Source organism: Protomyctophum parallelum, assembly GCF_964188405.1.
Source record: "Protomyctophum parallelum genome assembly, chromosome: 4".
Taxonomy (NCBI): Eukaryota; Metazoa; Chordata; class Actinopteri; order Myctophiformes; family Myctophidae; genus Protomyctophum; species Protomyctophum parallelum.
In genome coordinates this window covers 32044485-32066724 of record NC_139700.1, presented here as the reverse complement: position 1 = coordinate 32066724, position 22240 = coordinate 32044485, and the positions used below count along the sequence as shown (strand labels likewise).

The window sequence follows — 22240 nt, the reverse complement described above, 5'->3', positions numbered from 1 at the left end:
GCAACCTCCGCTATGCATATGCGATGGCATAGATGTCTCTCTCTGAATGAGAGAGATACGTACTCTTTAAGAGTTTTAACTTCAGTTCTATAAGCTGTAGAACTGTATTCACTATAATTAACCAATACATCATTATTTTTGCTATGATTCCATGCTTTCAGAAGGCAAATAAAACACAATATTCATTCTAATAAAAGTATAGTCACATTTTGCTTTTGAAATTGAAAGGCAACACAACAGACTACACTAGAGTGACATACATTAGGATATTTGCTATTAAGTGTTACATCAAAATATAAAGATCGGATCGGGAAAGATCGGTATCGGTATGTCTCAAAATCAAATGATCAAAAAAACGTGATTGGGACATCCCTAGATTGATTGATTAATTCATTTTTTTTGTGTCATGGATCATAGGTGCCCATGCAGCGCACATGAACTCACAGGTCAGATAATCATTGTAAATGTGTACAATATGATACACACAAACTGTCTGCATTTCATTCAAACAGAACATAATGCAAAAAAAATATTCACATGCTTCACATTAAGGTCACATTCATACCAGAGAGCTTTGCTGCGATTAAAACGAATCCTGCTGCGCATTGTCAGAAAGTGCGCTTCGTTTGGCAGGTGTGAAGGCTCATTCGAATCCTAATGCACAGCAAATAACCGCATTTTACTCCGCCCAAAAACGTGGGTTTCACTTCGCTTCGAATCGCACTTGACTACGATTCGGTGCAGGTGTGAATGCAATCCGCAGTAAATAAAGGAAATGAAGCAAACATAATGTGGCGGGTGAGGAGCTGAACACAGTTGGAGACGGAGAAGGCATATTTTACGCAGCGCAAAGATGTCCCGTTACTGTGGATAGACGTGGTCGAATAAGGAGACTGAAGCCCTGATCGAAATGAGGACGTGTACATTAATCAATTGCTTAAGAAAACACATAAAAACACTGCAGTGTATTATAGCCTACATAATATTCTGTCTGTCTGTCTGTGCGTGCCGTAAACATGGAGTGCTGTCACTGTGTGGGACTGGGGAGTTATATCAGTGCGCTCATGCAGCGCTGTGCCTCCATGCCCAAAAGAACAGTGTGTGGCGGCTGTGTGCGTAGAGAGAGAGAGGGGGGGGGGGTCCCAGACGGCACGACACATGCATGTTATGAGTGTAATTTTATCACCATAGATTTCACTGTGTAGGCTATAGTTTATGAATGGAACACATTGATAAAGGTCCCCCCTGCTGCGTTTCCAATTGCTGCGAATGACAGTGTGAAGGCAAACCGCAGCCAATTAAATATGCATGCCAATTTCCCCGCCCATACGGATCTGAGTCTACCGAAGTATTAGGTGAGAATCTGACCTTAAATGAAGGTGAAGTAAAACAAAAATGCACTAATAAACCGTGGCGAGTCGGAAAACTGGCGAGTTCTCCGCTAGCTGCGCATAGTCAATGTGCTAAACACGCCAGACCGCTGTTATGGTCTTTAACAGTTCTCGTCCTTCAAACGTATCCATGTTTAACACTGCTGCTTCAGTGTGTGACGGCCCCCTGTATAGATTGTATTGTACTATATATTAGGGCCTAATAGGGCGTATGGTATTATGGTAGTATGGTAATTATATTAGGTGGTCTGGTGTAGCTTTATATATATTATATTTATAGTACACTTTGGTTAGTTTATGGTTTCTTTACTCCTAATTTCTGTTCTCCTTGTCTTGCAGTGGATTGGGGAGCAGAGCTATGATGATCATGCTAATCAGTCAAGCGGCGGCACCTGGGCCCGGTGCCGACGCCCTGTATAAAAGCCTGTCTCCCCATTCCCTTCCTGAGCTCTGTTGTGTTCAGTGCTCTCTTGCACTTCTCCCACTATGCGCCTTCCCCAACACTTTTGTTAATACATTCAACATGCACTCATACCTTCCACTCATACATACACGCACTACACTACTGACTACTGATTTCCACATCTCATCTATTTGATCCTGATTTGGTTTGATTTGGTATGATTCCTTATTTTTTGATTACTTAATAAATTAATATTGCTTTTGAATACTGCGTCTCCCCTGTTTTTTTGTTGTATACTTGGCTCCCCTAGGCCAGGTATATAACAAGTGGTTAAGATGTTCATAGTGTATAATGTGTAACATGCATGAATGTGAACCAGGACCACACTGAAACACAGCAGACTTAGTCCATCTGCTGAGCCTGCTGGCTTTTCAATAACAAGCTTAACAGGCTTTGGTATCCATCTAATTTCACAGGCTGATCTTGTGTCTCTTCTCCCTTAGCCTCGTAGACAGCAGGTGTTTCGTTTCCTCAAAAAAAAAGAAAAGCCAGGCTACTTCTCCCATGACAAACTTTCCTCTGCATATTGAGGCTGATTCAATTTTCATTTTTTTGAGCGGCGCTAACCGCTCCCAACACCTGACTATGTGTGTAGCATTAGTCCGCCAACCGGGGGCGTCATGTGGGCCATCATAAATCTATACATTTATATAAATTAACCATTTATAAAATGTATAAAATACATCATCATGATAAAAGGCACTCACTTCACATGGGTGTGATTTTTCTGTTTACCCACAGCTATAAATGACGGCAAGGTATAACACCGTACACAGCAAATGGCTAATTGGTGTAATTTGGGATGATAGCAACGTTTTAACGGAGTTATGGAGTATATACTGTCTATTGTTGAATACCGCTAATGGAAAGATGTTCAGTCCTAATAGGCTGTAACCACCCTCAGCCTGTACTTTAGATGAATGAACTTACTCTGACCTTCAGCGATGGAGGATATTATTACCAAACTAATTTATGCTGTATAGCTGCTATAGCTACACTTTGCAACTGTTGTATGTATGCAGTAAACCTGCCTGTAGTCACTGGAGGCCATTTCAATAATGATTTATAAGAGCCTCTAGTTGAGTTATTCAATTATAGGCCCACTTCAGTTCGGAAATGATGCAGACTTGGGGATATCTTTCGACGTATTCTAAGTAGCTAGAAAATGAACATTTATGTTGCTTGACTGAATACTGCACCACACACATGCTATTAGTATTAATGCACTCTAACCTAAATATATTTTTCATTGTGTTTACCTTTCCTCATCTGTGTGTGTGTGTGTGCGTGATCTTGCAAACTAGGCTTCTTGACTGATCGGTCAGCGTCAAATTTCTTGTGCATGCTGCCAGTAGGCAAAATAATGTAATTTTCCAAATGGGCCTCCTGGTAGCGCTATAACAGCCCTTTACATTTGTTCTGTACATCTTGAACTGTAGGTCATAGACTATGATGCGTTCCCTTACTGTATTCAAGTTCAAGTTTTTATTAGAAAATATTGCAGTATGAACTAGAAAAAGTGCCCCTCGGGGCACAGGTCTCCACCAGGGCAGGTCAGGTTGTGGCCTCCTGGTGGCGCTATAATAGGAATGTGAAAAGGGTGCCATTTGTTCTTATGCCTTTGATGGCAATAGGATGAGTCATTTTGTTCCAAAAATGTGTTTTGCTAAATATATTCCCCAGCCTAGTAGGAAAGTGTGAAAGATTTCACGTAAATTGCACGCTGCGTTCATGATTTGAGGCTTTTTGTTAGCCAATTAGGATGGGATATGAAATATCGGACAGATCCGTCTTAATTGAGCACATGACTATAACGTGTAACGATTTGCAGGATTTTTGGACAAAATCTGGAGGAGTAATAGCAAAAAATGTGTTTTACAAAAGTCGGCCTCCTGGTGACACTATAACAGGCCGTTTTGGTTCATCGTTGGCATCTAGGGAGTGTGTGTGCGAAGTTTGGCATGGATCGGGCCAAAGGTGCCGGAGATTAGCTGGTAACAGACGGACACAATTATGTATAGAATATACAGAACCAATCTTTGATTCTAGTCAATGTGATTATACACACTGTAAAGTAAAATATATACCTGCAAGAAGAGTGAAACTGTAGCTAACCATCAACTACCGAGTCCTCAAGGATCAAATGATTCCCATGGCTATAGATAGACCTGTAAGTGCTATAGCACTTCAGAAACTTTGACACTCTTCTAGTCCACAAAATAGCAGCCTTACATCCCAACTGTCCAGTGAACCAGGAGGAAATGGCTCTCCCAACAGGCTGTCTGCCACTAAACGAAATGCCACAACATGCAGTGTGAAAGGTCTGAGACTGAGCCACACTGTGAGGGCATTAGGGGAGAGAGAGCCATGCTTTTGTCACCACAGCCTCCCTCTGAGAACCCCCCCCCCCCCCCCCACCCACAGACCCACGCACACACCGAAGGGCACATTGATCTTTCTGTTTCTGTCCTTCATTCAGCTCAGCACTCAATAGTTCTGAGTGAGCGTTATATGTCCATCACTGATATATAGATTGTTATAAATGTGGTGGAACTACACAATGATGCTCATTGACGTGTGTGTGCGTGTGTGTGTGTGTGTGTGTGTGTGTGTGTGTGTGTGTGTGTGTGTGTGTGTGTGTGTGTGTGTGCGTGCGTGCACATGTCCAGAGCTGGGCCAAACAATATATGCACGTTGCCAGAAGGCCACAGAAGTACATCCACCAATTTCTTTCACACATGTTTTTACTTTTTGAATTACTTTAACTTTCATAATTTTATAATGGAAGTGAAACGGTCTCTGATTGGGATGAAACCTTGTCCAAATTAGGAGCCATATCATAGACGATTGACGTCACAGGCTGTCCACATGAAGCCTGAGATTCATTTTGGGGCCATGCTGTTCCTGCCTGTGTGAATCCTAAAGTTCAAACCACACCAGTTGCAACGTCTTTGCAAAAAAGAAAACGTTTTAAGGTCAACCACACCAATTCAACTCCTTGAGTTGGTGTGGGTGACCTAAAAAGGTTTTGTTGCAAGGAGTTGCAACTGGTGTGGTGTCTGGTGTGGTGTGGGCTTTAGATCCGCATGATTCACACTATTTTTGTTTAGTTAATAATTGTGTTGTAAAAACAATGTTGAGAGCTGGAGGCCATGTTCTCATTATGTCTTTCTTGTGTTTAAATTACCCCACCTTGTGTTATGTCAAGATAACAACACAGGTCTTTGTGTAACGCATGCATTTAGAGAAAGTGGGAATCGAACCCGCAAGCTTCCGATTAACCACTGGTGTATCCTGTGTATATTTCAAGTTACTATAAAGCCCAAACTCGTGTGCATGTGCATGTGTCCTTTGAACTGGCATGATGTCAGTTGGCGCACCACAACAAATGCCCTCAGCCTCTGCTCCTCATTGTGGAGTTGTTGAATGGCTCCACTGGTGCAGACACCATACATTTAAGTGTAATATTGTCAGGGGAGCCTGCAGCAGCACACAAGCCACGCAGTTGGCAACAACAGGCTCCTTTTCGACGTTGTAGACTAGGGAAACGTCATCTCTGAGTGGGAGAAGAAATTATGTTTCACCTTGCCTTGCATATGTTAATTTTCTGTTGGCGTGACCAGGACTTTTACAAAAGTGCGTGCTTGTTGTTACTCATGAACAGCGGTGAGGTCAGCAGGACAGACTTTCATCTCTCTCTCTCTCTCTCTCTCTCTCTCCTTTCATTTTTGTACACTTTTTCCTCCCCGATACATTTTTATTGCTATTTATCATGATGTTATTTTCTGTAATTGTCTCCACCAGGCCGAAGGCATGGGGGGAGAGTATGTTTTGCACTCCGTCTGTCCGTCCGTCCGTCCGTGTGTGTGTGTCCGTGAGCAGCTAATCTCGGCCACCGTTAACCCGGTCGATGCCAAATTTTGCACACACACTCCCTGGATGCCAACGATGAACCTCTGCCCCAAACTTTCCAGAACGGCCTGTTATAGCGCCACCAGGAGGCCGCTTTGTGCAAAACAAGTTTTTGCACAGTACACCTACAGATTTTGTCCAAACATCACGCAAATTGGTACACAGTAGATCTGAGAGTAACACACACACACACACACACACACACACACACACACACACACACACACACACACACACAAATTAGCATCGCTAATGGGGGGGGGGGCATCTCCAGCCGATAGGTGAGAACGGCTTTGCCGACGTGCGAATGGTGGGATCATTGAAAACAAAGGCGGCTTGCAGAAATGTGCATGCTGCCAGAGTAGGCTATCATTTGTTGTTTTTCTTGTTTTTTCGCCACCTCTCTTCGACAGTTCGACTGCAAGCTCTAAAGTTAATTAGAGTTTAGTTTAATTAATTTAGAGTCTAAACTAATTGAGCCTCTGGAGTCTGGACCCTACGCCGTGATCACACACACACACACACAGACACACACACACACACACACACACACACACACACACACACACACACACACGCATCCGAGGTGGGTTGATGTTGATTCAATGCTGTGCAGCGCACATGCATGATCATGCAGTGAGGCAGCAGGGCACAAGACTCCTGTCCCCTCTCTTCCTCCCATAAACTTCACTTGAAAATTACGTTTAAGAAACTTTAATAATTATGTTGCTTCAATGCTTCTATGCACCGCGCGCGTCTCTGTCTCTACACTCCTCGACAACTCCATGCAGAGAAATAGCCCCGCCTCTGCAAGCCACAAGCCCACAACGCGTCACTGATGCAACGCGGTGTAGGCTTGTAGATCAGCTCTGTTCCCTGCGCTTCTATTAAAAGGGTAGAAAATAAATAAATAGCGTGTGACCGCGTGTCTGTGAGAACCGATAGAGAGAACCGAAATTGAATTATTGTAATGGGTACCCGGTACCCAGGCAAGTTTGGTTCGGTACATACTTGGTCCCGAGTTTCGAGGCCCACCCCTATGCTGGGGGCTGGGCAGCACCTGTCAGCAGGGAGTGTTGGATCGGAGGAGTAGGACGAAGGCTCTACTGTATGTCCTTCGGGTGACCGTGAGTCAGTAGGATACAACAGCAGTGACAAGAGAGAGTGACACAGAAATGTTGTTGGGAGGAATTCATTGGCATTAACAGACAGTGGCCTTGTGGTTACAGTGTCCGCCCTGATACTGGGAGGTCGGGGGTTCGATCCCCGGCCGGGTCACACCAAAGACTGTAAAAATGGGACCCAATGCCTCCCTGCTTGGCACTCGGCATCAATGGGTTGGATTGGGTGGTCAAATCAACTAATCAAATGATTCCCGAACAGCACGGCTGCAGCTCACCGCTCCTTGGCTGCGGCTTACCGCTCCAAGAGATGGTCAAATGTGCAGAACAAATTTCACTGCGGTAACGTGTGACAAATCGTATGACTTTGACTTTGATAACGACTAAATTGGGGAGAAAGTAAGACATGTGAGTACGTTTTCCACCCCATCTTACTTGTGTCCGTAGCCGTCTGAGGTGGTGGTAAGGTTGATCTGCATGACTGTCTGGAACTCTGTGTCATTGCAGCAGTACTTGAAGGCGGTGTTGTTGTGGTGGCAGCAGAACATGTAGGTCTTGTTGTCCGAGAGGCGCGGGCAGTGGAAGCCGAAGTGGTAGCGCCCCTTGTGGTCGGAGTAAGGTTCACACACTCGGTAATGAGCAGAGAAGGCTGGTGACAGAGGAAAAAAGTAGAAAAAACACTGAGAAAACCACAAGAATATATAGCCATGTTACTTCATGTTAGGTAGTTTCCCGTACTTGGAGACAAACTATTCCTTTACACCCATATTTTGGGTGTAAAGGAATTTTCCAAACTTCCCACGTTAGTAGAATAACAATAACCCAATAACAATAACAAGGACAATGTCTAATGACATATACAGCAAGCTTTCGTCACATTTAAGTCTGCATCCGAGCCATAGACTGTAAAAAATATGGACAAAGCGTTCCCCGGGTCTAACATGAACGTAAAATGAAGCCTGAAATACCTTGCATTCTAATGCACTGTAAGTCGCCATCTTTCTAGATCCGTTTTAGCCCAGCTGGCCATTGGCTGGCCCAGACAACGAGGCGGGACTTCCCCCCTTCTTCTCCGTTGGTTTTTATTTTGACTCGAGTGGGAGGGGAATCCCGATCATAGACTGTAACGGTAGCCACGCCCCTCAGAACATGCGCGACTTTATGGTAATTTTTTTAATAAATGGGACCATAATGTTCCAAAAAGAATATTATGACATTAGAAATGAGACTTTAAACTAGTGACTGGAAGCAGAAAGTATTCATGACCATGTTTATTAAGGTAATACAGTCTAGTTGAAGTTGGGCCAAAATACATGGGCCTCTATGGAGCTATGGGGCTTTTTGGGTCCAGTCCAGCGCCACAACAGGCCATTATATGAACTACCGATTTCAAATGAGGCTTCACGAAATATCTGGCTGACTGCCCCCCTGATCCGAGCAGACTTGAGAGAGCGTCCCTCTGCAAAATTCACCAACAAAAAAAATTACTGAATCAGACTACTAACGTGGGAAGTTTGGAAAATTCCTTTACAAGCAAAATATGGGTGTACTGTAAACCATCATGTAGTGAATCAGGCCCATTGTTTTGCTTATTTGGGATCATTTCTAAACCCAGTCATATGCCATCAGAAGAACCATAGCGGTAATGGATAACAAACAGTCTGATAAGGAGACAATTAAATTGGACTGCATTTCACCCTAATATAACAAAAATATGGAAACCACAACACAGGATTGTCATTATAATTTTAATTTAATTTGAAGCATTTCTGTGACTCAAGAGGATAAGTATTGAATCTGGCAACCCAAGATGCTTTCCCCCCTGTAATTGAAATCACGGAAACATCATTTGGCAGCTGTGGCTGCTGCAGATAATTACCAATTACTAATCTGTCGGCGGAACAGACCAGCCATAATGAGTGTCAATTTACAGGGCTGCTGGTGATGGTTAACACACTTGTCACAGTGATCCAAGACTAAAAGCGCTTGTTTGACTGTCTCATAAACACAGTTTCTTCCGTGTGACATTTTTCACATTCTGTTGCTATCAATCAGGCCTGAAATGAAACTTCCTCTGGAGATACATTTCACCGGCTCTTGAGCATAGCGGTTATATAAACTATAAGCACAAAAAGTTCGGAAACTTAACTTTGGTCGGTTATTTCTCCCCTTTAATAATACCAATTGGTATTTTAGATCATTTTTATCGTTGCTTAGTCACCTTTACAACGAGGTATAGATTGTAAGGATCGGACATTCCTGGAATGAGAAACACAGGTATATGTGTGTAGCGCCTCCAAAATATTTGCCATAATGGCAAATGGTTGGTATTCAGCCTTAAGTTTTGAGTTGCTTAGTGGATTTGATGATTGCAAGTCTTCCACAGTAATAAGGAAAAAAACTACACTTGTCCTTTATAAATGTTACACTCAGTGTTAGGGAACTCGGTAGCATCTGGAAGATCCATACGCAGCCACGACGCCTTGGTGTGGTATGGGGCAGTATCTCTCTCACAGGCAAGACAGATCTTGTCATGATTGATGGCAATCTCAATGCAGTGAGATATCGGGATGAGATAGATTCTGGAGCCGGTGGCTCCAGAACACAATTCACAATCCAGTGAACTTGTGAACTCAATACCGCCACCATCTGGCAGAGTCAGGTTAGCGATCCCATATCTTCAGAATCTAGGACCTAACGCCATCCTCCAGGATGACAACGCTCGCCCCCACAGAGCCAGGATCATCACAGAGTACCTCCAGAATTTGGGAGTGGAGAGGACATTGGCTGACTTGCAACAAATCTTGGTTGAGGAATGGGTTGCCATCCCACAGCAAAATGTGGCTAGGTTGGTGACCAGCATTAGGAGGAGGTGCTAAATGTTGTGGCTGTCTATTGGTCTTCCACACGCTACGTGTAAACTGTTTTTTCCTTATTACTGTGGGAGAGTTCAATCATCCAATCCGCTAAGCAACTCAAAACAAGCTAATTTAATTTGCTGCGGTTTGCCTTCACACTGTCATCCGCAGCAATTGGAAACGCAGCAGGGGGGACCTTTATCAATGTGTTCCATTCATAAACTAGCCTACACAGTGAAATCATATATGGTGTTAAAATTATACTCATGAGTCATAACGTGCATGTGTCGTGCCGTCTGGGACTGGACCCCTCCCCCCCCCCCCGCACTGATATAACAGACAGCAGCGCAAAACGTTTACAAGTTTATCGAGATGAAAGTCCCTACTCCCCAGTCCCCACACAGTGACAGCACTCCATGTTTACGGCACGCACAGACAGAATATTCTGTAGGCTAATACACTGCAGTGTTTTTATGTGTTTCATTAAGCAATTGATTAATGTAGCCTACTCGTCCTCATTTCGATCAGGGCTTCAGTCACCTCATTCGACCACGTCTATCCACGGTAACGGGACATCTTTGCGCTACGTAATTATACCTTCTCCGTCTCCAACTGTGTTCAGCTCCTCACCCGCCACATTGTTTGCTTAATTTCCTTTATTTACTGCAGATTGCATTCACACCTGCACCGAATCAAAATCAAGTGCGATTGGAAGCAAAGCGAAACCCCTGTTTTTGCTCGGAGTAGAATGTGGTTCTTACGCATTAGGATTCGAATGAGGCTTCACACCTGCCAAAACGAAGAGCACTTTCTGACAATGCGCAGCAGGATTCGTTTTAATCGCAGCAAAGCTTTCTGGTGTGAATGTCACCCTAACGGCAATGGCATGTGGCATGGTGATTGGTTTAATTATTGTAACGCCCAAACCACACCTATGCATAATGTAACGGTTTTAGGGATTTAGACAGGTGACCAAAATACCAACTTTAGGGGGGGAACATCCCTTCCCCACTGCTAAATCCCCAAATAGTGTATTTAGAACGAAAATGGAGCCCTATGTGTAGCCTAATTATGTTCTGTAAAGTGACTTTAGGTACCTTGAAAAGCGCTATATAAATTGTATGTATTAGACACTTTTGTCACTGTTGTAGCGTACGTGTTTTGTGATTCCTTTTCTTTTGAGCTGATGTAGTTCTTTCAATGTACTGTCAATTTATGAATGATATTTTGCATCTATGCTTTCTAATTCACTTCACTTCAATGTAAACATGTATACATGTACACTTTTAAGTTGAACTTTTACGCTCAGTGTGAATTTCCCTTTCAAACATGGAATCCATACAACCTAATAGCCTATAAAGTGCATCCTGCACACACAAAGGGCTCCATCTTGCGCCACCCTTATCCCTAAACTATTTTGAAAAACATTTTAAAATTGTTCAACTAGCCGATCTACATCGAGACATTGTGAGCTTGTAGATCGGCTATTTGAACTATTTTAAAAGGTTTTTTTAAATAGTAAAAAAATGCAAATTAATTTAGGGATAAGGGTTAAGGTGGCGCAAGATATAGCCCAAAATGTCCTGCTGTCATTTGGTGTTATGTCACCCAAAGAGAAAGCTTTCCTATAATCTCTGTCAGAGACAGATTGGCTTTTGAATGCAGAGAGCAGCTTCAGGTAACTTATAATGAGCTTTGGCATGGCGACATTCTCAAGGCACTGGCCAGCTTGCCTTTTGTCAACTCTAATTGACAGACTTTCCTTTAAATAGTGAGGTAGACTGAAAACTAGAGAAAGCAGTACGGTAATGCATATAAGCATATAGGTTGATTTAAAAGTCGAGGAAGAATTTCGTAGTGAGAGGAAAACTCTACTCTATTCCAGTTTTGCATTGTCGAGCTGCAAGGTCATCCAACATACGACTACGTGTACTGGCTACACTTTTGTTCTTTTCAATTGCTACATTACAGCCAATAAAATGGTAAATCAGTTCAGATCATAGACATATTTCTTTTTTTCCGCTCAGATTGCCCTGAATCATAAATCTTCGGCGCTCATGAGGAAGGGGTCAGCAGTTATGGCGAGGTGAAATTGGCAATAAGGAAGCAAAGCACTTCAGCATCGGAACTGGACCATAAAGTCCTCTAATGATGCACGACTTAAAGGTTTGCGAGGGGGAGGAGGTGGCGGGGTGAGTCTCGAGCTTTGTTAGATGAGAAACAGCTGCTTTTGGTCGAGGCACCGTTGTAAATTCAGCCCATCTCGTTAATTACATTAACACCTCTCGGATTTTAGGATACAGTAAAAGGTTACATTTACAATCCTAGAGCTGAAAGAATGAAAAGCAAGGGTAGGCATGTTGTTACACTTTACAGTAGGCTGCAGTAAATTGGGACTGGCTGTTCCCTGTATGGCAAAATAGGGAGTGCACGACACTGGCAAGTTTAGAGGTTTGCATGAAGACACCCTCAAAATAGACTGCAAAATGATATGACATTGAATAATACCTCTGTAAATGTCCACATGTTGTACGATGGGAATATGGTTCTCAGAACAGACAAATAAGGGATAAAGAGACACAGTAGCGTACAGACCTGCAGTGGACAGCAGGACGAAGATGACTATCAGGGCGTTGAAGGACTGCCGGTTGGTGACAGTCATCTTCTCGTCCTCCAAGGGAGGGAAGGAGGGAGGGAGGAGGGCAGGCGAGAGAGCTTCTCTGCTTTTATCTGGACGAGGACATCCTCTGTCTGCCAGCGGCCCCTCTCACATGGCTGTTGCTTGGTGTCTCCTGACAATAAGGTAAACAGAAACAAAGACAATTCATACATTTGGGATAATTTTCAATGTGCCCCCACCCTCCCAGCGGTTTGCTGATCACCAGCATGTCATCATGAAATCGTCCCTGGAAGACTGAAAATCAAATGTGCATAAAACCGTGCCTGATGCGGGATTGTGGGGAAAACGTCCTGAGGGGATAAATCACACAGAGACGGCCTGTGCATTTCGAACAGTTGGGGCTGCAAATGAATTTTATAGTAAATGATGCATCGCAGGGGTTCATGGTGGAAATACATCTTCCGCGGTGGCAGTCACTGCAAGGTTACTGCAAGAAATCACAAAGTCTGTCATTGCTGTCTTTGCACAGTCGCTAAATGTGATGAATGGATGCCAAAGGTCATTGCTAGTTTCTGCTCTTTGTCACACGTAGTGCCAAGGGTTGATAGTAAATAATAGGTTTGTCTTCTACCACTATCGGTTATGTGATGTACAGTATAGATATCTACATTTGTGCAATTCATGCAATTAATTTCTTGGGAAGTTGGTGTTGACAGCATTGCTATATGGTTTATGGGAAGGTTTGTAAAAAACAGATCAAATAAGACATCTCAGATGTTTGAAGATGCAGGCTTGTGACTGGAAAGTATGCCTTCTAGAAATTAAGAAGGCTAGCATCATGGCTAGCTGCCCCAGTGGCCTAGGAGCCACCAGTAGGAAACTGGTTTAAATGGGCACCTCGGCTCCTACTGTACGTAAGTGTAAGTGTGAATAGCTTTGAATATGAAGCATGGTTTTTAAGAGTCACATTGGTCATTGTTCCAATTAAGGACTGTCGTAGATTATTTTTAGACTCATAATCAAAGTCATTAAGAAATACACAGGGCAATGAGTGGACTGAAACAATGATACATTTATTACAAAGACTGGTCTGTACCAAGCCCAGGGAGGAAGCACGTATGCAAGCCTCCTCAGCCCTCTCCATTGCTCTCTCTTATACACACATGAGAGTAGAAAATACATTGAAGGTGTGGTCAGTAGTGGTCAAACATGGTGAGACATGGGCCTCGTGTAAGAATAGGTCCTCTGACAAACAACCAACAGGTGGATAGTATTCTCATGCAAAAACTTCTCTTACATTCCATCATTTTCTTTTTTTCAGTTAATATTACTATTAATCTATATGAACATGAATATTAATTGATACCAAGGAACATGAAATACTATACTCTATGCAAATTTACTACAAAAAGATGACTTTCATATATGGACTATATCCTAAAATGAGCAAGGTTTACATTCAAGTGTATTCAATGTCACACGATCATTTGTTTTTTATTACACTCAGGACACTTCTGATGGCTGGTAGGGGCGAAAACCCATTCTATTGGGCGAAAATTCCAATCCTACGATCCTCAATTTGACTTGAGCGATCACTTCATTAAGCCAGCACTTCAGGTGTATATTTGTCGTGTGGTTCTTTTTTCTCCACACAAATGTTCTCCTCTCCTGTCACAAGTTGTAGCTTCAGGCATCTAGTCTTTTTCCCCCATGGTGGGCACAGCATTCCCGTCTTTATCTGGCTCTCATCACGTCTGTCACTGGGGGGTGACCGGGGTTGAATGTGAGTGGGCCTTGTAGGGAAGTTCTGGATGGACATGATGATGTGACTTGGCTTTTCCTGCATGGTGTCACTAGCCCATGTGACATATTTATCTCTTGTCAGTTTCCTCAGAACTATAGAGAAAAAACACCTTGTACACATAATTTGTTCACTTGACTTATTTCCACCGTGATTAAAAAGGTGGTTATACAAAATTCATTTCATTATTATTATTTATTTTACATTAATTGTTTTCATAAAACAGTAGACTAATGTCAATGTATGTGTATATTTACCCAACATAGAAACCCAGATTGCTTTCTCCTTGTTTCCATTTGTTTTTTTTTTCCCTTTCTCCTGATATGTTTCTCTCAATATTTTGGATTTCAGAGCTGGAAAAAACAAAACGAACACTGCACCCTATACTAAAACATTTGTTCTATAAATTTCTCCCCGGATGGCAATACCTAATGATGAATTATTTAAGACCTATCTTGATCACGGTTGTCTAATTTCTGGTTAAAACCCTTTTTTATAGTTATTAACTTCATAGACATGTTGCACATTGTTGAATCTTTACACAGTATTTCAACAGATTATTACACTATACTCCTAGTTCAATATGCCAATACGAATATTTCAATAATGTCTGAGATCTGTTAACACATTCGTATCCCTTTTGTGGGAGCAGTTTCTTACCTTATTGACGTATTGTTATAGACTCATTTTTCCCTTGTACTTTCCTCCTGTAATTGCATTTCTTTTTATCACAATACCACAACACTTTTCCTAGACACGTTAATCTAAAGTTTTAGTGAGTTAGTCAATATTGCCATATTAACCATGCCCGTGCACAATGGGAAAAAGAGAATAGTCATTAAATTGTCACACATTTGGAGCCATCTCCCATCGGTACATCATCCATTCTCGCCACCTAGGAACAATTGAATTAACATAGTGACTTTCATTCTGGAAAGTAAGGAAGAACAATTTTCATTAGAATGACTTTACCTAAACATAACATGTTGTACACAGTGATACATTTTACTTACTTACAAGCCTACTCAATAAACATCACACCACACACAACATACCCGGGTCATTCATCCTTGGTCACTCATAGCTGTGGCCTAACTAGGGCTGACCTCGATTAGTCGAATAGTCGACTAATCGATCGGAACGGGTCTCAGTCTCAGTTTTTTTGCCAAAAAAAATATTTACAAAAATATACAAAGATATTGTATTATTCCACTAGGTCTGTGGGGGACATAAACATGTGGAGTGTGTCTGCCTGTGTGGCAATGTGCCACTGCCTGTGACTTGAATCGCACAGTGCGCTGGCCTGATAGACTCCAGAATCTCAATCTCACCTGCTGTGCTCAATCTGGCTAATGACAAGCCTCTCAGTTGTTCACAAAAAAAAAAGAAAATAAGGGGGGGGGTTTCGCACTGTGCGATTCAAGTCACAGGCAGTGGCACATTAACCTGACGCTGCCAGATCCAAGAAGCTTGCTACACAAATTTGTTTCACAGCTTATTGGGATCTGGGATCGCGGAAGCAAATTCGATGACGGGGCTGTTCCTTTTTTTCAAGATACTTGGTAGATGATTGGATGGGACCGTCTGTCTATCACCGTGTGGGCGTGCAAACACAACCAATCATATTGACGTGTCTAGATAGCTTCACATCCGGTTTCGCACATATCCCGCCCTTAGCTCACGCTGATTGGTCCGGTACGGAACGGATTTTTGTCAGCTCAACTCCCTGAGAGATCCCAGATGAAGGCTGTGTTGGGGAACATGGTTACCCAATACCGCCCTCATCTGGCAGCGTCAGGTTAGTGGCACATTGCCACACAGGCAGACACACTCCACATGCACATTGGAGATTTGAACAGTCACAGACCTAGTGGAATAATACAATATTTTTGTATATGTTTGTAAATATTGTATTTTTATATACCAAAAAAAATAAATAAAAAACTTTTTTTTTTTTTTTTTCTGCTCAGTCGACTATTAGTCGACTAACAGCAAATTTATTCATCTATCAGTGGACTATACAAATCCTTAGTCGGGGACAGCCCTAGGCCTAACCAATAGGATGGTACTTGACCCCCGCCTGGTAAAAACAGAATCACTACAATACTATAAACTGACTCAGCAAAGTGGCCAGGACACAAGTTAATGGTACCTAATTAGGATAGACCTTAAGAGAGTTGTTGAAATAACAACACTAGGACCCTTAATTTGCTCAAACCTCCCCTGTCAGTCCATAAGACTCTTCCCTCACCAAGACGCTCCGCCCAAATGGAATCGCGTGTCAGTCTACACGACAGACTCTGCACTAACAGGAGTAGGAGACTGTCAAGTATACTGATTACTGTTACTTTCTCATGCGCAAATGCACAGTATACTATCTTGTGGCCTCACTACAAATAAATCAAACATGATTAATTATTTTGATCAATAACTTTGTTACTTAAATAGATGCTACCCTTTTCTCACTCATCACTCCAATTTACTTTACAAATAATTAAAACATTTACAAATACTTAAAATGAATTAAATTCACATGTTCCAATGCCTATCAAATGAATTAAATTAACTAGCCTATGTCCCTAGCCTTGTTCCTAGCCTATGCCCCCCCCCTGTGAGCATTTATTTCGGATTCAGACAGAAAGAACTGGTCACAATCGCTAAGGATAATAATATCAAGCTATTTAAAAACACCAACAACCTTTTAACACCAACTTGTCACTTTCTCTCCTCCTTCCTTCCACTCTGCAGCGCTGTGTGTGTGTCCGTCCGTCTATATACAGCTAATCTCCGGCACCGTTGACCCGGTCGATGCCAAACTATGCACAATATTTGCCCAAAATATTCCAGAACGGCCTGCTAGCGTCACCGTGATTTTACTCATAAACATCACGCAAATCACACTATCTGTATAGAGCACCGAAGTCCTGACGTAACTCGCTCATCCCTTCGATTCCCCTGGTTCGCGGAAGTAATTTCTCTATGGAGAATAACATGGGGTGATCTTAATATCGTCTACTATAAGCGTTGTGGTCCAAAAATAAACAAGCTGTCTCGGCGTTATTGTCAGGGAGGTGTCTCTGTATCGTTTGCAACAGTCAGTCACTCATATATGATACAGTCTGCTTCTAGCGAAAATGTAACTAATTCAGTAGCAGTAACATTAGCGTTTTCTCTCAGTCAGTTGATTCTTCATATCCATATGAGTGAAGCGGCCGGGATGACATGTTTATTTTTCAAACACAGTTCTTATATGAAGCAATCTAAAAATCCTCCTATGGCGATTTCAATGTGTTGTGTCCTACTGTTATCCAGTATTTAATACATGTAGTTACTCCTTTACACCACTTGGTGTCACTGTAGGTAGCCTGGCTACAGAGGTCATATGAAGAAGTGTGGACAGGAAGTGAGATGTACATTGTATGCCATGTTGTGAAGCTATGCTGAGCACTAACAAAGAATAGTCAATGTGAAATGAATCCAAGCTCTCCAGTGTCTTATTACTTGCCATCCACCTCTACAAATTGGCGACGAGGTAACCCACCTACTACACTTCAACTGCAGAGGACCATTTTTTGGAAAAGATGGCTGTAAATGTGCCTTGTCCTGCTCCGTTTTTGCCATGCCCTGGGAAGCCTACAATTCCTTTCAAGTCATGGATGCAAATGTTTGACAACTACCTACTGGTCATAAATGCAACAGGGAATGCATGGCCTGCTGCAAGAAAAAGGGCCCTACTCCTTCACTGCCTTGGAACGGAAGGACAGAGGACATTTAACTCACTACCAAATACAGGTGATGATTATGTTACTGCTGTTACTGCACTCAGAGCACATTTCACCCCAGCGACTAATGTGGTAGTGGAACGCCATACATTCAGAAAACGAGCTCAAGGCCCACATGAGACTGTTACCCAATATGTGGCTGCTCTCAGAGAGCTTGCATCTTCATGTGATTTTGGTGATAAAACTGATGAGATGCTGCGTGATCAGATTATCCAATATGTCACGAATGCCCATATTAGGGAGAAACTCCTACTGGAGCCTAACCTCAATCTGGATGGGGCTATCACGCTTGCTACACAGATCGAGTCTGCAGCTGAACAAGCTAAATGCATGGTTGGAGATAAACCTAGCTTTCAAGTACAAGCAGTGCAAAAGAGAGCACATCGACCATGGTCTCAGAATAAACAATCCACACAGAAACCTGCACCTACTGCTGCCACTGGGAAGTCCTCCCGTACATGTTTCAGATGTGGATCTGACAGTCACCTAGCAAATGCTCCCTCATGTCCTGCTGCTAAAGCTACTTGCAAATCCTGCCACAAGAAGGGACATTTCGCCAGAGTGTGTCGCTCTGCTCCTACCCATCAAGTGCGAGAAGTGGAGGTCCCTGAAGTGACTGTCCTGTGCATTCAAGAGACTGCCTGCAAATCTGATAAAATAAAATGCAATGTCAAGATCCAGCCTTCAGACTCACCAGCCCATGCCATGGACCTGGTTGTTGATTCTGCGTCCCCAGTGTCCATATTGCCCAGCACCGTGTTTGAAGAACATTTTGGTGAGTCACACTTAACACCACCTGCTATTCGTTTAACTACATATACCAAGTCACCCATACCTGTGCTGGGATGCCTTTCAGCACTGGTGACTAAAGGTGATGTCACTGCTGCAGCAACCTTCTTCGTTGTGGAGAAGGGGACCCCATTGCTGGGCCTGGATTTAATGATTGCATTGAACATTCACATTGTAGGAGGTGCTGTAGTTCCTCCTCTTGCCCCTGCTCCGAATGCCCCTGTGATGCACCTATCTACCTCTCTCCCACTAATTGGCTGTGCTAACAAATTTGTGCACCGGGTCAAATTCTCTGCCTCTGTTCCCCCGGTGAGACAAAAATTGCGCCGTTTGCCCCTGTCTGTGAGAGATGCAGTCACAGAAGAGGTGAATAGGCTCCTGGCCGCTGGTGTGATAGAGAGAATTGATGCTTCCCCCTGGGTGTCTCCTATCGTTGTCACACGAAAGAAGAAAGGAGGCATTCGAATGTGTGTGGATCTCCGAGAGCCAAACAAGGCTGTCATTACAGACTGCTATCCAATCCCACACATAGATGAGCTGCTGTCCACTCTGCGTGGAGCCGCAGTGTTTTCGACCATTGATCTGGCAAGTGCCTACCACCAGGTGCCTCTACATGAGGAAAGTAGGGACCTGACTGCTTTCATTACCCATGAAGGACTCTTCCGCTACTGCCGTGTGCCCTATGGCCTCTCCTCTGCACCATCTGCATTCCAAAAGATGATGGCTACCATCCTCAAAGGCCTGCCAGGTGTGCAGAATTATCTGGATGATATAATTATCTATGGAGCCAACAGCACAGTACATGATGCTCGCCTGAAGCAAGTTCTTCACCGCCTGCAAGAAGCAGGTCTACTCCTGAATGAGGAAAAGTGCTGCTTTAATCAGTCAAGTCTACGCTTCCTGGGTCACGTGGTGTCAGCCGAAGGCATCGCGCCTGACAAAGAGCACATTGAAGCTGTTCTGAATGCCCCAGCTCCGACAGATCCTGCTGCCCTTCGCTCTTTTCTAGGCCTAGTGTCCTGGTATTCAAAGTTCATCCCTAACTATGCAACAGAATCTGAGCCTATGCGGGCATGCATTAGAAAAGACACTGACTTTCACTGGACGAGTGAGGCACAGAAAAGTTTTCAGAAAATTAAACTGCTGCTGGTGAACAGTGCTGCCCTTACACTTTTCGATCCTTCCCTGCATACAGTGGTGTCTACTGACGCCTCAGATTACGGCTTGGGAGCTGTGTTCACCCAGTTTCATCCTGACGGCGTGGAACGTACAGTGGCTTTTGCCTCCCGGGCTCTCAACACAGTGGAACGTAAATACTCCACTGTAGAAAAGGAAGCGCTGGGATGCGTTTGGGCAGTTGAAAAGTGGCGCACATACTTGTGGGGGCGAAAATTCACCCTACGTACTGACCATCAGGCCCTCACTACACTGCTTACCACTAAGGGCATAGGTCGTGCTGGAATGCGTATTGCACGCTGGTCTGCCAGGCTCTTGGCCTATGATTATGATGTGATCTACCGTCCAGGATCGGAAAATTACACTGCTGACTGCCTTTCCCGTCTTCCTATTCCTGGAGCTGCTGACCCTGCCCTGGATGCTGAGCCAGAAATGGTAGCATACATCACTGATGCTCTTGCTGCTTTGCCCATTACTGACTTTGAGGCTGCTGTTGCCCCTTGTCCGGAGGTTTCTGCACTCCGTGAACAGATTGCTCGTGGCTGGCCACAAAAGGTGAAACTGCTGAGTCCAGAAGTTGCCCCATACTTTCCCATACGTCATGAACTGTCAGTGGATAACTCCCTGGTGCTTCGGGGAACACGTCTGGTCGTGCCAATCGCACTGCGTGCTACTCTTGTGGCTCTTGCACATGAGACACATCAAGGAGTGGTGCGAACAAAGCAACGCCTGAGAGAGTACTACTGGTGGCCAAAAATGGATGACCTTGTCCACTCTACAATTCAGTCATGTCAGCCATGCCAGTCCAATGACAAGACTGCAATGCCACGTCCTGCCCCTCTACAACCAGTTACATTCCCAGACAGGCCCTGGCAAAAGCTTGCCATGGACATTGTCGGTCCTTTTGAAACAGCTACATGGGACTGTCGATATGCCATCACTCTGATCGACTATTACAGCAAGTGGCCAGAGGTCGCTTTCACTGCTAATATCACTACAAAGGATGTTACATCCTTCCTCTCCTCCGTCTTCAGCAGAAAAGGCAACGCTGAATCCATTGTGACAGATAATGGCAAACAGTTTACTTCAGCTGACTTTGCTACTTTCCTAGCTGAACGGGACATTGTACACCACAGAGTCTCCGTGTACTACCCTGCTGCAAATGGCGCCATAGAGCGTTTCAATCGTGTCCTGAAACAGAGTGTGCAGATGGCTATCACACAGTCTGTACCATGGAAACCTGCCATTACTGCTTTCCTGATGGCTTACCGTGCCACACCGCATGCAGCTACTGGTGTGTCTCCCTTTCAACTACTGCATGGCCGGAGGATGCGCACAAAGTTGACTGTCCTGCCGCCCTCTCATGCTGACCCTGTCTCAGATGGACAGGTACGAGAGAAAGTCACACGCCATCAACTCAAGATGAAGTCCTACACTGATGGAAAACGAGGCGCATGCACTCCGTCTTTTCAAAAAGGGGATAGTGTGCGAGTGAAAACACCTCTCCATGTGCCCAAAGGTCACCCAAAGTTTGGAGCTCCACTGAGGGTCACAAAGAAGGTAGCCCAAAGCACATACTTGCTGGAGGATGGGCGAAGATGGAACGCCTCTCACCTAGCTCCTGATCGCTGTGCAGCTGCAAAGCTACATAACATTCCTGCTTCACCTGCCTCTCCATCCTCTCCAAAGCAGTCACGAGTTAGAAAGAAGCCTAACTGGATGCAAGAATATGTGACTAGTGATTAGCTATTTGTCCTCCTATAGTAGCTTGTCAACAGTTCTTTTATTTTGTTATTTTGTGATGCAATATATGTAGAGTGTTTGAAAAAAAAAATCCTACAGTTGTATCTTATTCAGATCTGTGAAACACTTGAGTATTTTGCGTTCATGTCTCATGTTCACCATGTTTACATTTTGTGGTTTAATAACCTTATTTACAGTACTGAGTAGAGACAGAGAAAATGTTTATGTCTGAGTGCAGGTTCTGATATTCTCTAATTTAGTCTCAGAGGAAATATTATTTTACAAAGAAGGGAAATGTTGTGTCCTACTGTTATCCAGTATTTAATACATGTAGTTACTCCTTTACACCACTTGGTGTCACTGTAGGTAGCCTGGCTACAGAGGTCATATGAAGAAGTGTGGACAGGAAGTGAGATGTACATTGTATGCCATGTTGTGAAGCTATGCTGAGCACTAACAAAGAATAGTCAATGTGAAATGAATCCAAGCTCTCCAGTGTCTTATTACTTGCCATCCACCTCTACACAATGCAACTAAAAAAATACATGAACCTGGGGACTGACGCCCTCTACTGAAAGTGACGT

General features: G+C 43.6%; 1 protein-coding gene across 2 annotated transcripts in view; it reads right to left on the bottom strand.

Moving 5' to 3' along the window:
• The window catches only part of shisal1b (shisa like 1b), a gene marked incomplete at its 3' end in the record, with an annotated part of 71476 nt that overhangs the window by 10982 nt on the left and 38254 nt on the right, over positions 1-22240 (bottom strand). For both annotated transcript variants that reach the window (XM_083763174.1, XM_083763173.1), the window contains exons 2-3: positions 12341-12537; positions 7323-7536 (exon numbers count right to left, since the gene is read on the bottom strand). In XM_083763174.1, the coding sequence (XP_083619300.1) occupies positions 7323-7536; positions 12341-12407 (281 nt within the window). In that variant the 5' untranslated portion in view covers positions 12408-12537. The remainder of the gene's footprint in view (positions 1-7322; positions 7537-12340; positions 12538-22240) is intronic.